Here is a 16,762-nt window from a genome sequence, read left to right as displayed (position 1 = left end):
TGCAATCTCGCCGAGCCAAATGCGGAGCAATCGTAACCGCTGATAATGGAGCGGATAAGCGAGCATCTGTCGTTGCGTGAGACGAAAACAGCGCGCACCGCGAACATGCGTTTGTAATCGCGATGGATTATTCAAGGTCGGTAGAATTTCTTCCTCGTTATATCACGGATTGTACAACTGTTACGTTGCCTTATGCGCGTGTGCTCGAGAAGGATCTCTTTTTTTCTTCACGGAAAATTTTCTTCCGACCATTTTGCAGGCATATTTGCACGTGCAAATTTTTGCATTCACAAATCCTCACTACGATAACAATAACGATTTGTCAGTGAGTAACGGCAAGATTGGCAGACGTTTGCGTTCAACTGACGGACTAGTGACAGCCTATGACAGCTACAATATAACGAATGAACGTTGAGCGCCATATTTGCGAGATTATTTACATGAACGATGCCTAATCACTTTGGCATATTGTCATAGATAATCTTATTCCGCTAACAGTGTTGTGTGCCTAATGCGAAATAATCTTGCCGGTTCGCGTTCCTGTTTCCGAAGGACGCATTTGATTTGATATGGCAAACTGGTCAAACTGCATTTCTCATTCTGATATCGCATGACGCAATGATTTAGACTTGAATATCGCTTCAATCTTATGCAATGTTAAATTATTTTTTATATATTTTATTTATCATTTATCTAATTAAAATGTTAATACTTTTGAAAATTTTTAATCTTAGAGCCAATAATTGCACACGGAAAATGCGCTTTCTTCCAACAGAAAATTCTATAGTTCGCGGTGCCTCGAAGCACTTGTATTACACGCTCGTAGAAAGAGAATAGCTTGATGTGCAAGCGTGCGCGAAAGAAAAGTTTACGGTTACGCATGTACAAAGGTGGAATCCCGCACCTAACGGTGTTGTGCGAACAGACGATACGCCAGAAACGGTAAGAATGCAACAATCGCATCACGTAAGGATCGTTCAATTTCTTTCCTTTCCTATTTGCAATTAGAATCAATCGACACATGCAAAAAAATTCAAACCATTAATCTATGTTTAATTAAGTTAAATGAATATATTTTTATGAAAAAAATTGCAAGATAAATTACGAACGCAACAATGCGGATCTAAGATGTTAAAGTCATCAAACCAGTGACTAACTGTTTTAGAGATTGACGTAATTAAAAAAGCGATTCCTGTTTCGTCGCTACAGCGTGACGGAGTGCGAAAAAGTCTCCAGAAAATTGCGGAACTTTCACGTCTCGGCGAATGCCAGCGAATGCCATTGAAGGATTTGATAAACGTCGAAAGGTCACGCTACGGTGAACTCGTCGCAAATTCTCTCTGTTCCTTCCCCGTTCGTCGACGCGGGTTAAAACCGCGGCGTAACGAAGAAGCGAACGGGGGGAAGCGAAGCGTGGAAGTAAACGGGAAGTCGGGAAAAACAATAATTATTTTCGTACCACGGTCGTTCGCAATCGCACTGCGCCGCGAGGCGATAAGGAAATGTGCCGCTAGAAAATGAACGATCGGCAGTAATTGGCGTTTTTCAAGAACGCCCAGCGACGATGATGCGAACCGATGAGCCCGACGAGTTACGCTTGCTTGGGCGGGAAGCTCGTCCGACGGAATTCTATTTCGGCGTGTTTGTTTAAGATAGAAAGCTGGCTCGCAGTGATCGGGACGAATCAAGCGTTCGTCGAACGGCGAGGAATTGCCGGTTTAATGACGTGTTTTTCAAAGAAGAAAGATATGTGTTGTATCATGTACGACAACTACCAAATCATAAGAACGCCTAATATATTTTTATTTCGCTCAAAGTTATTTTCTACTCCACGTAATTAACAGATAGAATTCTTGAGATTAGAAGATTCCTTAGCAGAGAAAAGAATAACGTTTGTTAGGAATTTATTAGAATATTAAAATCGCGTATAAAAGTATAAAATATTTACAATTTAAAAAATTTATCAAATTTAATAATCAATTTAAATTTATTTTTACGATTGCTTCTTGCAGCTTCTATTGTACAAGCATTATAATATTTCAATGCTCGTATTTTCCGTTCATTCAGTCATTTTATACAATATTTGCTTTGTCGAGAAATATTGCTCTATTACTATTGTGTCTCCCGTTTCCCAGTCTTCTCGCCTGTGTTTCCGGTTGTGAACTCGACGTATTGCTATTTCCGGTTTTGAACTAGAAAGCAGCCAACCACGATGTTTCTCATGGAAGTTTTACTACGGTGGTTATTGTGTGGGTGTTCTACCGCAACACCATGGCTGTATTTATCTTTTTACCCTAATTAGATTAGATATGTAATCAACGACCACTGTGCATTATTTCGACCGATAAATAAATCGCGTGGGTGATAAATTTCTCAAGGTGACAATTATAATACATACTAATTTGTAACTATGTTTAACTATAATACATTTAACCAGAACTATTAACTACCATTTATTTTATTCAGATATATTAAATTCTTTTAATTTTGTGATTCTAAATTAAACAATCAATTAAAAAATGGAAAAATATTAATATTTAGTTACACAACAGCATACAATCAGTAAAATAATGTTGAAACGAAATAATATTATGATACCAAAATACTATTTGCTTCTATGAAACATAATCAGGCGCCACGGAAGTATTTTTCATCTGAGGGGGCAAAATTTATAAAGAGGATACATAATACATTCATAATATGTATATGTATATGTATGTAACTCCATTCAAACGCTATATAATAGACCACTCAGTGGGTAGTATAAATGTGCGAAAAATATGCACAGATTTTTTGCTCTAATTAACTTAATGCGCTTAATTTTCTTCGTTAGTGTACTTCAATTGAACGAGTAAATAGTCCAAATAAAAAGGAAATAGAAAAAGAAAGAAGAAAAAAAGAAAAGAAAAGAAAAATAACTCATTTTTCCACCTTTGATGTAAATATTTGATGCTCAATATTTTCGGTTATGAAATATCTGAAGTAAACAGAAAAATTTCAGGGGAGGGCGCAGCCTGAATTATCTCTGGGTGGGCGGTCGTCCCCTCTGTCCTCCCCCCCCCTCCCTGGTTCCGCGGCGCCTGAACATAATACTGTTTATTTACGATATGTTAATTTTTAAATTTTTATAAAGATTTTTATAAAGATTTTTATAAAGAAATATTATAATGTTTGTAGAAACTGCAAGAAGCAACCGTAAAAATAAATTTAAATTAATTATTGAATTTGAAAATAATTTTTCTTCAAGGTCCATATTGAAAACAAAATCGATAATTATGTTATACTAGAAAAATTACTTCTGTGACATTTTCCTAAAACATACACGTTTATTGTGCTTTCTCTTCTGAAAAGTAAAATAAGAGAAAAGCTTTTCCCCATTGGGAGGGCTTTCGATCATACATTACAAGTAATAGCACGTTGAGAAAATGATCGCCAGATAAGATGCTAATACCATATAATTTACATATAAAAAGAATTTTCACTTTTATTTAAAACAGTAATGGTTTTCAAGAAAAGTTTTTAGTGCATGACGTCTGAGTTCTCCAAAATATAGATTTTTGCAATATCCTTAACCTATTTATGATACTACATATAGCATAATAAATTTATTTTAATTATTATTTTTAATTTGCATTTGTAAATAATTTTTAATAAGCGCTAAGCTTTATAAATTAAGTTTCGTATTCACAAACGCTGAAAAATATTTAAGCTAGATTTAGCGCGAGACTAATAAAATTTATGAAGATTTTTATAAAGAATTAATAGAATTATTCGATTTTTATAAAGAAATTGAATGAAACATCGTCAATCATTATAGCTTGTACATAACGTCTAATTAACATCGAAATATTTCAGTTGTTTGTATTTTTAGCTTTTTATCAGTATTTATCAGTTTATCAATCTATTAACTTATTGATCTCCACATAATATATAATATTTTTGTATTCAATAAATGGATCTAATATTCAATAAATGAACTAATATTCAATAAATGAACTAATATTCAATAACGTTTCTTTAAATTTAATAAATTGTCTAAAACGACATAATAAAAATATATCGGATTTAATTCCAATGAGCTGCACTTTCAATATACCTACTTTCAATATGCCCAGATAGAAAAATGATGTCATATTGCGCTCAGCATGCATTCATAATTGACATAATATGATCTCAAAAATGCATACAAATGCGTGCACATATGCTGCTCAAATGTCGTTCATGTCATGATGTCAAAAAATATCTTATGTGATAGCACTATGATAACAAAATTTGACATATATTATACATATTTGTAAATCATTTGTGTACATTTTGTGTTCATGTCATGATAATCACGTAATGATCTTCAAAAAAGTATTAAGTTGAAGTTACTAGTATGACGATCACATTGTGATGAAACGTGATAATCACGCATTTCTATCTGGGTGCTAATGAAAAGCACACTAGACAAAATGCACATCTGATGAAAAATACGTGTTTTGATCTTCTCGAATGAATGGAAGGATTATTTTCGTGTTTAGCATGAAAATTTGTTGAAAAATTGTTGAAACTCACCGAAATTATAACCATGTTTTTTTCGACTTACGCAGCGCCAATTGTCGACGAATTATCAAATCGCGTCAATCTCAAACACTCGCGATAAATAATACATTCCGATAATCGCCCGTCACTTTAACCAGCATTCCCGGCAAAAAATCATACTCTTATTCGTCTTGCGCTAATTCACACGCAATAGCGAGTGTGATTCATTTACATGATTTACACATTTCTACGTGATATTAGAATGCAGGCACGGCTTTACAACGCTTAGAACATTGTGCGAACCGCGTCTGTGTTCTAACAATATTGACTATGCGCGCCACTCTGCGGACTGTCACGTTAGTTTTGATCCACGTATATAACTTGGAGTGTAGAGTGTGAAATGTTTCGCTAATAGCGTGTTTTACTAGTTAAAAGTGTATAAGAGTGTGATTTTTTTGCCGGGAGTGCTGATTAAAGTGACGGGCGATCGTTGGAATGTATTATTTATCGTGAGTGTTTGAGATTGACGCGATTTGGCGATTCGTCAACAATTGGCGCTACGTAAGTCGAAATAAACATGGTTATAATTTCGGTGAGTACAGATTTTCATGCTATAAGCAACAAAAATGATCCTTCCGTTCATTCGAGAAGTATTTTTCATTAGCTGTAGCATATTGAAAGTTTAGCTCGTTTAAATCCTGATATATTTTTCCTAATTAAATCTGATATATTTTTATTATGTTGTTTTTAGATATCCATATCTCACATCTGTATGGATTGTCAAGATTGTTCATCTCACTCGCTCTGAGTGTGAGTGTACAATAACGAGTCAGCCATTGAATGTGTAAGTTGATAACCTATAAATTATAATTATATGCGTAGACACGTTATATAAAATGCGTTTCAGGCACGAAGTCACGTTTACGTATCGTATACTGCAGCATAGTAAATTTAGGGCGTGAATTCGTGATTTTTGTGTGAGTAAAATGTGCGGGTTGAATTTTTCGTTCGGTAGTGCGCGAACTTATAAGTGCGAGTTTTCGTATTCATCAATTCTTCAATAAAGCTGATGCGGAGCAGTCTAAGGCATTTACGATCCATCGAAGGAATCTGCAGCAAATGAAGCAAACTGCAATATCCTAGCTGGTGAGAGCTTAATTATTTATTTTTTATTTATGCATGTATATAATGATTATTAAAGACTCATGCACTATTGCGCTATAATAATTGCACAAAGTTTATATTATATAAAATGATATGACAATTTATAATAACTAAAATATATGTTAATTTCTCTAGATATAGTTGGACAGCATATTTAGCTAGGATACAACGACCGGTGAGTGAACTGATTCATTATATTTGCATAGATACACGAGATACTGATATTATTCACTGCAGTTTCATTCATCTATATTTTACTATATAATATAAAAATATGCTATATAACTGTGCCGTTCTTTCTTAGTCAGCTTGCCTATAATTTGCATTTTTTTAAATAAATCGTGGAATTCAAAATTGTTTTATCTTAACTTCAAACTTGTTACAAGTCATAAATATATATAGTTATTCTTGGATTGTAAAATTAAAAATTTTTAGAAATAATAATTTATTAACATATAACAACTAAACAGGACATAATATTTTATCAAGATATAAATTACCAAAACTTTAATTTAAAAATAAAGATAAATTAGATTTAAATTAAAAATAAACTAGGAAGATATGAACTTTGAGAATATGATGTAATTTCAATATATAAGAAAGAAATACGTAAATATTTATAAAATGGTTAAAAAGACTTTATTAAAAAACTTATAGCAATTTTACTTTAATCAAAGTACTTTCTCAAAGCATTTCTCTTGAAACACTATTGTTTCAGCGCTTTTTACATTCTTGTAAATATTTTATCTAATCTTTTTTTTCACTTTGTCTACTTTTGTCACTTTTTTGATAATATTTCTCAATCTTTTTCTATGTTCTTTAATGCATCCTCAATTTTGTTGTGTAGAACATAAGAAATTACAGAAGAAAAGATACTCGAATACGATAGGCTATTTTTGGTGATATTTTTTGTTCAGATTTCACAATACGGTACCATCTGTACGTGACAGTTTATGTGGTGCAGGTATCAATTCTGAATGTGCCTGAGCTTAATGTTTCCTTTCAAAAGGTTCAGTACTTTATCATGAACCTTGCTTTAGAATCTGTCCTGAAAGGAAGAAATTCCTCAAAAACAATTCACTTAAGGTCGAAAAAAAAGATTAACATTCTCTTGACATGTATTTCATGTATAAACTAGTTTGAAACTAGTGCTGTTGGAAACTAGTGTTATTATTTAGAACCGGCTACTTGAGTAATATCCGTTTATCCGGGTATTCGAAATATAATAATAACATACATTCTGTATTGCATTGCTAATACAAAATTATCGTATTGCATATAATCGTAATTATCATAATATAATTGTAATATAATTGTATTACATATAAAAAATAAATTATAAATTTTTATAATGTTATCTTCTACATGTAATACGATTATATGCGAGAATTTTGTATTAGTTATGCAATTACAATGTAATACATATGTGTAATTATATTTTAAATACCCGGGTACTCAGGTATTATCTCGGATATTGATAGTAGTTGAAACTAAGAAACGAAAAATTTTTAGCAGCGTGAATGAGCTGAGGAAAGAATTGTAGAGGCTCTGAACAAAGTGAAGAATAGAGTTTCTAGATGCATATAGGAAAAACACTGGAACAAATGTATTTTAAAAGGAATATTTTAAAAGCGATTAAGGTAGAATTGCTATAACTTTTGAAATAAAATCTTTTTTAATAACAATTTTACGACTTTTTGAATCTTGCAATGAGTGAAGGAAGCTGCAATATCGTAGTTAATGGGTATAATTGTTTGTTCGCGTTATTTAATTAATGAACAATATGTATGTACATATATATATCGCAATATATTGTATATGCAATGACATACATACATACAATGCAGTTACATAATTCAATACTGCGCTCGAATGTGTAACGCGATGACTACTATCAACACTTGCGTCAGTGACACCTGCGCAAGCACGACGAACGAGCGAGGAAAATTGCTTTATATTGTCCACGATAAAAACGCGATACGTGCGAGTTCAGACACAATTATGGGCGCCACAAATTACTAGGTTATCTTGCTTGTCCTACATTTTCAGTCGATATAGAAACTAGCTGAGTTTTTTGAGGTAAATTTTTTATTTATACAAACAATTGATATTAATATTAACCATAAATTTTAGAATAAAACATAGACGTGAATGTGCTATAGAACAAGTATGAATAAATGTAAAATGGTGATTTTACGTCTTGTATAAGTAAAAAATTTTAATTAAAAATACGTGAGTTTTTGGAGGACAGCAACGGCATGCATTGTCAAGGTAATAATTATTGCTTATCAAGACAAGTGGTTTTAAAGTAACAAAACAGATAGCGCATTAATTACAGCTGTGTTTCTTCACAATAAGCAAAAGCGAAGCGCAAAAATGTTATGTCGACACGAGCATTCATTCCTGCAAAAAAAAATTTTGCGACACAATTGATTGCTTTGTACACCGGCTGTGCAATTTTAAAATCTAGATCGATTGCTCGGTGCATTGCAAATATTCGCTATATTCGCGCTTCCTCGTGTTGTTGTTTTATCATTTGCTTCCGCGTAATCAATCTCGCGACACTCATTCCGCCGACAAATCGCGCGGAGCCGTGGTTTTTAACGAGAACGAAGCCGGCTAAGCGAGAAATCAATATTTTTGCTGGCGCGGCCATTCGTGACAATTGTCATTAATTAAAATGTTTATCATCAACACATTCTTCATAATTATTAAAACGCACACATGTTTCCCTAATGTTAAAATGAAAATTCCTTTTTTAATTAACTGAAGTTTCTAGCTATACTCGTACACGCATGTAGACTGTGTCTACGTGCCGTTCGCGGAGGTTTCCGCTGATTTTCTTTTACTGACGCCCGTTAGCTTAAACGACTCTATTGACTAGACGTATTTGCGCACTGATGGTGAGCTGTCCGCCGCCTGACGTAATTCTCGTCAAAGGGGATTGACCCCCCAAATATGATGAGACAACATTGACATGCATGCGCCGATTCGTCTGTCAATTTCTATCACTCGTTCTTGAAGTCGTAACCGGACTGTCATATTCATGCATATTAATAACTCTTTATTATGCAAAAATAAGAAAATATATCCCTTTGAAAATCAGTTTCAATAACTGCTATGCGAATAGCACGATTTTTTTTACGCATGTGTTTACATAAAATTTTATGCCGTTCCACAAATGCAATTAAATAACACAGAAAAGATGTATGCGCATAATAAAACGTTAAAGAAACTTTTAATTGGGTTGGAAATAACAACATTTGCATATACTTATGTATATTCATTCACACTTCGATTCACGCCGATTATATTTTTAAATAAATTCGAGAGTTATGTAAGTTATGTTCCATAGATATTAACATGGTGTAAAAAAATCAACTATCAATTACTCAATAAAGTAAATAACAAACACTGTCAGTGACAAACGTTCCAAAATGGTTACTAGACCGATCTGTGGATCGTATGGAAAGTAGATCCGCGATGAATATGCGATAAGATTGTTCACGAGTGTGAGGATCATTAATAATTAGTAAACGAAAGTGTCATTATCTGCTTAACGAGGATATATAATAGATAGAAGTGTATAGTTATTCTGAATAATAGGTCAAATTTGATAAACATTTTTATGGAGTTGATCAGGATTTAACTGTAACATTTCCAAGCTTTTCCACTGGCAAAACAAGTTTATCTTTAAAAATATAATGCAACAATAATGAATAATATCAGATTATTTCTGGAAACATTAAACAGTTTAGGAAATTTTTAAGAGAATAGAAAACATCATTTAATTCAGATTTACATCGCTCCGGAAATATAATTCTACACAAGATTCAAGTGTGGCGTATTAACGGCTAAATATACAGGTAATTCTTGAGACAATTGAGTGGCTCTTTGTAAAAGACGTGCGCCTATTCACTAGAAACGATATTTGTACAGCTGTGCAAACTGGCGCTAATGCCTTACTGCCCAAATACAATACTATTTCCCAACGTCGCGATACCATACGCGACAAATGTCGAATGAACTTTTGTCAGGTAGCGGTAATTTTTTCCTCGCGTTTGTGAGAAGCTACCGAACTGTGACTGTACACATGTAATGTACGGATGCGGTTCTGGAATATAATAATTCCCGCTGTCTCTCGTCCCGCGTTGTTGCGCAAATCCACCGCAGAAAAAGAGCCACGACAATCGAGACAGCGTGAAATTAACTCGGGAGACGACCGTAGTTACCGCGATCGACGATTGAATTTATTCCCAACGGGATCGAACGGGTATATAACGTCGGCCTTCTAGGAAATGATAAAAATACCGGTTGCGGCTTTGTCGCCGCCTCGGGGACTTGCGAAATTACTCGGCGAACATGTGAAGCGACGGGCGGGCGATAAGAGGAACAATAACTAATAATAAGTACACGTCCGGCGCGCGGAGCGTAAAATGCAGCGGCTGCATGCGGCTTGGCGCGCGAAATGCATCGCGCGAATTGGTATTTATTGACGGCGTGAAACACTCACCGAGACGTAATAGCGATAGAAACGCGATGTAATTTCGTTAATAAAGGCTTGATTTGTCGATAATTCAATGTGCAAAAGAAATTCTGGGGCGAAAGAGCTATCGCGGCCGTGTCCTATTTTCTCTGTCAATCGAAGATAAGAGTGCGTATTGCGGCGATGAAAAGCGCATATGCAAAACCATTGTTACTATCGCATCGAGCGATGAAAAATAGCTTCCATCGCATTCGCAGGACGTTAGAGGGCCGCGGAGAATAGACACACGGTATTTATCAATAGATGAATTATCGACGTTGTGAAACGTTCGACGTATGACGTTCGTTCAAGGTGGTGCTATCATATAAATAAGTCGGTTTCCTCGTATCCTTAAGCTTAATTAACACAAGTCGCTCGGTATAGCACGACGATAATAGTAGTGCGCAAAATACACAATGGTAACGCGCAAAATCAACCTATTATATATTGTTCAAGTGACTCATAGATTATCATGCATTTCCTCGAAACTAGAGATGTTAATTAAGAAATAAATGGCGTCTGATCGAAGAACATGACGTTAATTTCGATTTTACACGTTGAAAGTTATTTTACGATAAAAGTTTATTTTTGTAGAGTTTTTTTTATCTTTTAATTAATTTATATTTTAACTAAAGTTTGATAATTTTTACATAGATATTTAAAAGTTATGAATAAATAGCATTCCAACGTTAAATTATCGTAGCTGTTATCACCGAGAAACGTAAGAAGCATTTTTTAGTGACATCTAGTCAATAAATTTGATAAGCGATACGTGTGCAAGCATTCCTTTTGCATTTTACGTAAAAAAAAAGAAAGAGTACAAGCTTCTGGTAATAGCATTGTAAAGTAAATATCTCTCGCAAATACCGACATTAATTGTATCCAGAGTATTATTACACACGAGCAGACATTATTTCGAATACTGGAAAACATATTCATCGCGCGGAAAATATATACATTTTGATGCGTCAGTAAATTTGCGGCGGTATTGCGAACCGTTGACTATGCGCCTGGATTTGATACAAATATTTGAATGCCAGTACACAATGCGGAGAATTGCTCTCAAAAGGAACGTAGGCGTCCCTACGATTCCAACAGTTTGAGCTTCCCTTCATTCGCGATCGTAGACGAGAAATTTCTCGGGAATGTACATGTCATAGAGGAGCAACAGATTTACGATCGTGAGGAAATGGCGGAGGCATTAGTATACCGGGTGGTCATAAAGAATTTTTGGAAATGTTGCATATTATTATAAAATTTTCCATACATTTTTTAGTTAACAATTTCGCGGTTTTTTTAAAGAATCAACTTGCATAAAGTTTGTGCACTCACCGGTTCGGCGAAATAGGATTCCCATAAATCTTTAAGATCGCTTGAAGTCGCTGCGTCGTAGAATGCCATATTTTGTTTCCTTTCGTTATCTTCCCAAATAGTGCAGGCGTCGTCGATTAGAGAGACATGGTATTCGTCCATGAAGGACAAGAGAAATTAATGTGCCGACATGCTGTCGCCACAAGCATTCAGCATCCTTCGATAATCTCGAAAGTCTGTTGATACCTAAAATCAAGATAATACAATCTTATCTGCAGGTCAACTTTCATCGGTTCTGGATCCTCAAAATATTTTTCTCTATTGATATTCTTTATTTAAGCTATTAAAGCATGTATATATATATAAATGCAAGGAATGTTAAATTGATTTTGCAAAATTGCAAATATTGAGAGAAAAGGACTAATAACAGCCGAATAGTTACAATGCATCAACTTTAACTTTTATTAGCGTTTATTATTGATTTTACATTTAGAGCCGTATTCTTCTTCGTTGCAAATATTATGAATTATTTACTCTTTATTAGCGTGACGTAACGAGAGATCTGCAAATGTACGTACAGTTACTGTTTAATTAGATTAAACGAGACGCGAGATCCAGGCGGATCTCTCTTGGATTTCTGGGGACTAAAATAGAACTATACATCGTTTGTGGAAAATAGAAGAAAATAAATTTAGCGTTGCATCCGTAATCTAGTTCAAATTAGATCAAGGGAAACGGGAAATAAAAAGACTGAGAGAAATATAACAAATGTAACAAATGTTTTCAAAAATAAGTGAATGAATAAAGTAAAAAAAAAAAAAAAAAATTTTTCGGCTAGTGAGTGAAGATAATATAAGCCGAAGTTTCGCTAAGATAAGACGCGCGAAAGGTTTATGTAAGTGTTATTAAAGTATTCAACCGGACGTTGCTGATCTGTTAGAAGGATATCGATAAACGAGCGCGACTTATAGATTAATAATGTATGCACGTGCATATCCGTGACCTCAGTGCCGCGTGCTGTATCGCGCGTGGCATTATCTACCGCGGCCGATTTTGCATTTAATGCCTTTTGTCCTACATTATGGGATGATGCATCGCCGCGGCGTGTTCTAACGAGTTCAATGGACCTGTCTTTAATGCACTAAGTATACCATCCGTGAAAGAGAGGAGGGGGGAATGCTCCAACACAGTAGTGCAAACGCCGTTGCGTATGAAATTGCGGTCAAAATTGTGAAGAAAAAGTATGATACATATGTGTTAAACCCATTTTATCATAGTAAATTATCATTTTACTGATAAATTTTAGATAAGGAATATCAATCAAATATTATCTTGGAGTGTGTCTTTGAAAAAATAGTTTAATCAAACTACTTTTCACACGCGTAACAAGTACAAATGTACCGGTCACAGTTGAAAAAATTCATTCGAGTGTGTCGAGAATTTTAATCAGTTTTCATCGTTTTTAAAGGAAAAAAATTTAACTCATTATATTGCGTGTTCCATAAATATGTATGTGATATATATCTCTGCTCAAAATCTGATTTCTTATCTGCGATTAAAATATTTCACGCTTGCATTAATATTTTTTTTATAAAAATATTCACGTGTAAATAACGAATGAGATGTGATTTTACACGAACAGCGTAATATTCGCGTTGAAAAGTAATGCTATATGACATCACCGATGCTGCGATTAAATGCATTGATCACCGATCGTGCTGTAAAATATAATCACAAGGATAATCACGAAAGGGTATTGAATTTGATCCTTCATCAAGCAGTGCTATTTATTCCCTTATTAACGCATGTGCCATTTCCAATGAAACAGTTATATCCTAAAATGCTAATTATATTCAACATGATGCAGATACAGTTATTCTGCTCTCTCTTTGAGCGCGCACATTATTTGAAAGTTGTTCCAAAAATAAAACTTACTAATGAGATAACAGACACGTGTAATGTAGCTTTTATTGGACTACATACATTCATAGTAAATCTGTACAATACGGAGATTTCATACAATCATTCATGTTTTTGTAGCGATAGCGTAATAATCCATTACTTAATATTTGCGTCATCTTGTGTCTCGCACTTTGTACACCATGATATCATCGTGAAGGTATTTTGTAAATTTATTAATTTTCGAACGTATCAATTCCGCTGCTTCTATGAATAGATCGTCGCCGGAAGATACACATTGATAAGCTATATCAATCACTATGTGTCTTTCGATTCTATTTTTCAATCTTCAAAACTTCCTCATTTTACAACGCGATATCTTCTCTTTTACTTTTCTGCTATTTTATATTTTTTTAAATGTGACTCATTCGTGTAAATGTCATATTCACGTAATCGTCTGGCACGACTCGATCGATCTTTCCACGCACGTAATCGCAGTTTTTATTAATCGAAACTGGTCTCTGAAGAGAGAAAAAAAAAGGTATGCGAACGCGAGTGTAGCTCGCGTTTTTTTATCAGTCGCAATTCGTGTAACAACACCGATCACATGAAACGCCCTTATCGCCAGCAATACAAAAGCAATGCGTCAAACTTATAAATACGATTTTACTAGTGAGCTGTTTTTGTGACGGAATGATTTAAAGGTACGAAAAAGTTTCGCTTTACCTTTGGCCTGCGTGGATTCGAGAAGAAATCGCGCAGTAAAATATTAAACGCAAAACGCAACGAATAGTTTTATCACTTTCGTTTATAAGTATCGCTACGCCATACTTTACATAATTTCGCGATTAATTTTCGAAATCTATTTCGAAACGTCCCGAGAGCTTCGTCAACAGAAAATTTCACATTCTACATGTGACATATCATTAGCCTGGATCGCGTTTGAAAATCTCTCGGGAGCTCATCTTTCTGTCTTCTCGAATAGCCGCATGCTCGGCAATATGCGAGGCTGGCTCTGCTTGAAATGATAAATCCGGTCGTTGCAAACGGAGCGCACCAGATGGAACGTAGCGTCGGCTCGGCGCGTACACGTGCAGCGAGCTGCATCGTCGTCGGAGCGCGCCGCGACGTCGAATAGCGGTATCAGCGCGATTTTATACTTAATAAAAATAAAGTAGAAAAGCGGGGAAGATTGCGTGATGCAACCGTTACTCACCGATCGGCCGGACGAGGAGGAATGAGAGTTCTCTGGCTGTCCTCCGATGTGAGAAATCACAGATTAATTCTCATATAGTTATTATTAAGGCACAACACTAATGAACGCGATTGGCGAGCGCGTACGATGCACCGACGACGACGTAAACGGCAATGAACGCGCAAGAAAGCAGGACAGCCGGGATCGATAGCCAACACCCGCGCACCTACGAGTTCGCGGAATCACCAATGGCGCATGGTTGATTTTTCGCAATCACGCACGCACGCACGCACGCATGGATGAATACCGCGTCGCGATACACGCAGTTATCGATCTCCGCACGGATTAGCGCGAACGACGAAAACAGACGGATCGATGAATCGATCTGTCGATGGTGAACGAACGCACTGGAATAAGGGTGTCGTCCCGAGCGGATGTGCGCACTTCAGCGTTCTCCGCGTGAATGCGGGACCGGCGGCGGTTCCACACGTGCTGGCGTCGCTGAGGCTCTCTTCAATCGCTCTGTTCGACCAATCGCAATGAACCACCTGTTACCAGCGTACTGACTATCGGTTGTCCGTAGAGCGGCAAGCGCTGCGCGCGCAGTTTTATTAATGGCAACGCGCGACATCGAGCGGATTTTTAAAAGTGCGAGCTACAGCGTGGAACCGCCCCGGTTTCGAAAAATACCTATTGCGAAAGGAAAATGGGAAGCGAGATCGGTCGACAGTTGGATTTTTTGCAAAATAGTGCTGAGATGCGTGGTAAATTTTGATTCGAGAAAAGAAATTAATTTACTTTTGATTAATAAGTTCATTGCTAATTTGAATTGTGCTTGGATTATGTGCCTCTCGCTTCCAAAATTTCTTTGACCCTTTTGAAGCGTTCAGTACAAAAGAATGAATCATTTGCGCTCCAATTTGTAAAGTGGAGTCGAATACAGCAGTATGATGGCAGTTCTCGATAATAATAGTTTATAGGGGCTAATAGACCTAACGGTATGCGGGTGTAGAAAGCAATGCGGGCAATCGATGCACGCACACACAGAGCCGAGCGCATTGGAGTGTTGCATTTCATTCTCATGAAGTGGTGAAAACGTTCAAATTCTTACAGCAGACCAGTTCGCTTACTCATACCGTGTGGACTTTGTCTTTTATCGTTTTCTCTTGCCGATATGCAGGACGCACTTGTCGCTATCGTATCTTCTTTTCAATAGATTTATCAATTTATTTAGCATGTATGACTTGTTTCCCCGTAATCTTCTAATTTTCTACGTTAAACATTTAAATAATTAATCTTTTAGTTGCTTATATTACAATAAAGGCTATTCAGTATTATATCATATATGATATCATCAGCATAATTTATGGAAATCCATTTTTAATTACTTTAATTTAAAAATTCTATTAACGTCGCCATATTTTCATCAAAGGGGAATTAATTGCGGAAAAGGGGCCAAGTTCGACGCAAATTCAAGAATGTGCTCTATATAACTATAGATACCTTGTACAACTTTGTTGCAACCTTCAGTATGCATTTCAATTTGCGTATTTGGCACTGGACCCACCAAAACACGCTCTCTATAGATCTAGATTTGTCTGACGAAACATTCTCGCTTATTGTAAACAAAGGATCGAAAATCTGCATAGTCATTATCGCATCTAGTCCAACGAATGTGCAATACGAATAAAAGATACTTGATGCAAGAAAACCAGATGGTTTCCAGATGCGAGGCGTCATCGAATTTCTATATCTACCGTTAATTATATCAATTTGCAACGCATATCGCCGTGCGCAATTTGCAGCCGAGAGCGCGAAGCACACGCGGGGTCCCCCGTGTCTGGTGTCGCCGGATATTCAATTAGCGAAAAGAGGTCTTACCTCCTCCTCCATCGTCCTTGTTAGGAAAGCACTTTGATGACGCTGCCAGATGCGTTCCTGCGTCGTAGGCGGCGCGACAGAAATTGTCCGGATCGCGCCGCGCTGAATAAAATTACGGCGCACATTGTTGCGTGTTGTACAATGGAGCGGTATTTAGTCCTGCGGTCTGTTTGCCATCGTCTTACCTACATCACGGTCATCGCTATCGATTTTGCAATTATCCCGCAGTACCGCAGCGGCATCCGTGCATCGATACGCGCACG

General features: G+C 36.0%; 1 protein-coding gene across 2 annotated transcripts in view; it reads right to left on the bottom strand.

Annotated features, from left to right (window-relative positions):
• Positions 1-15,895, bottom strand: part of CrebA (Cyclic-AMP response element binding protein A) — a 29,513-nt gene extending 13,618 nt beyond the window's left edge. The window contains exons 1-2 of one of the 2 annotated variants that reach the window (XM_012371801.2): positions 14,640-15,895; positions 11,546-11,770 (exon numbers count right to left, since the gene is read on the bottom strand). In XM_012371801.2, the coding sequence (XP_012227224.1) occupies positions 11,546-11,686 (141 nt within the window). In that variant the 5' untranslated portion in view covers positions 11,687-11,770; positions 14,640-15,895. Of the gene's footprint in view, positions 1-4,557; positions 4,763-11,545; positions 11,771-14,639 lie in introns of those variants that run through there. The other variant, XM_012371802.2, reaches the window with a different exon arrangement.
• Between the last annotated feature and the right edge of the window lie 867 nt (positions 15,896-16,762).

This window comes from Linepithema humile, chromosome 4, assembly GCF_040581485.1.
Source record: "Linepithema humile isolate Giens D197 chromosome 4, Lhum_UNIL_v1.0, whole genome shotgun sequence".
Taxonomy (NCBI): Eukaryota; Metazoa; Arthropoda; class Insecta; order Hymenoptera; family Formicidae; genus Linepithema; species Linepithema humile.
Note: the sequence above shows the minus strand (reverse complement) of the source record. Positions and strands in the feature narration are given on the sequence as shown.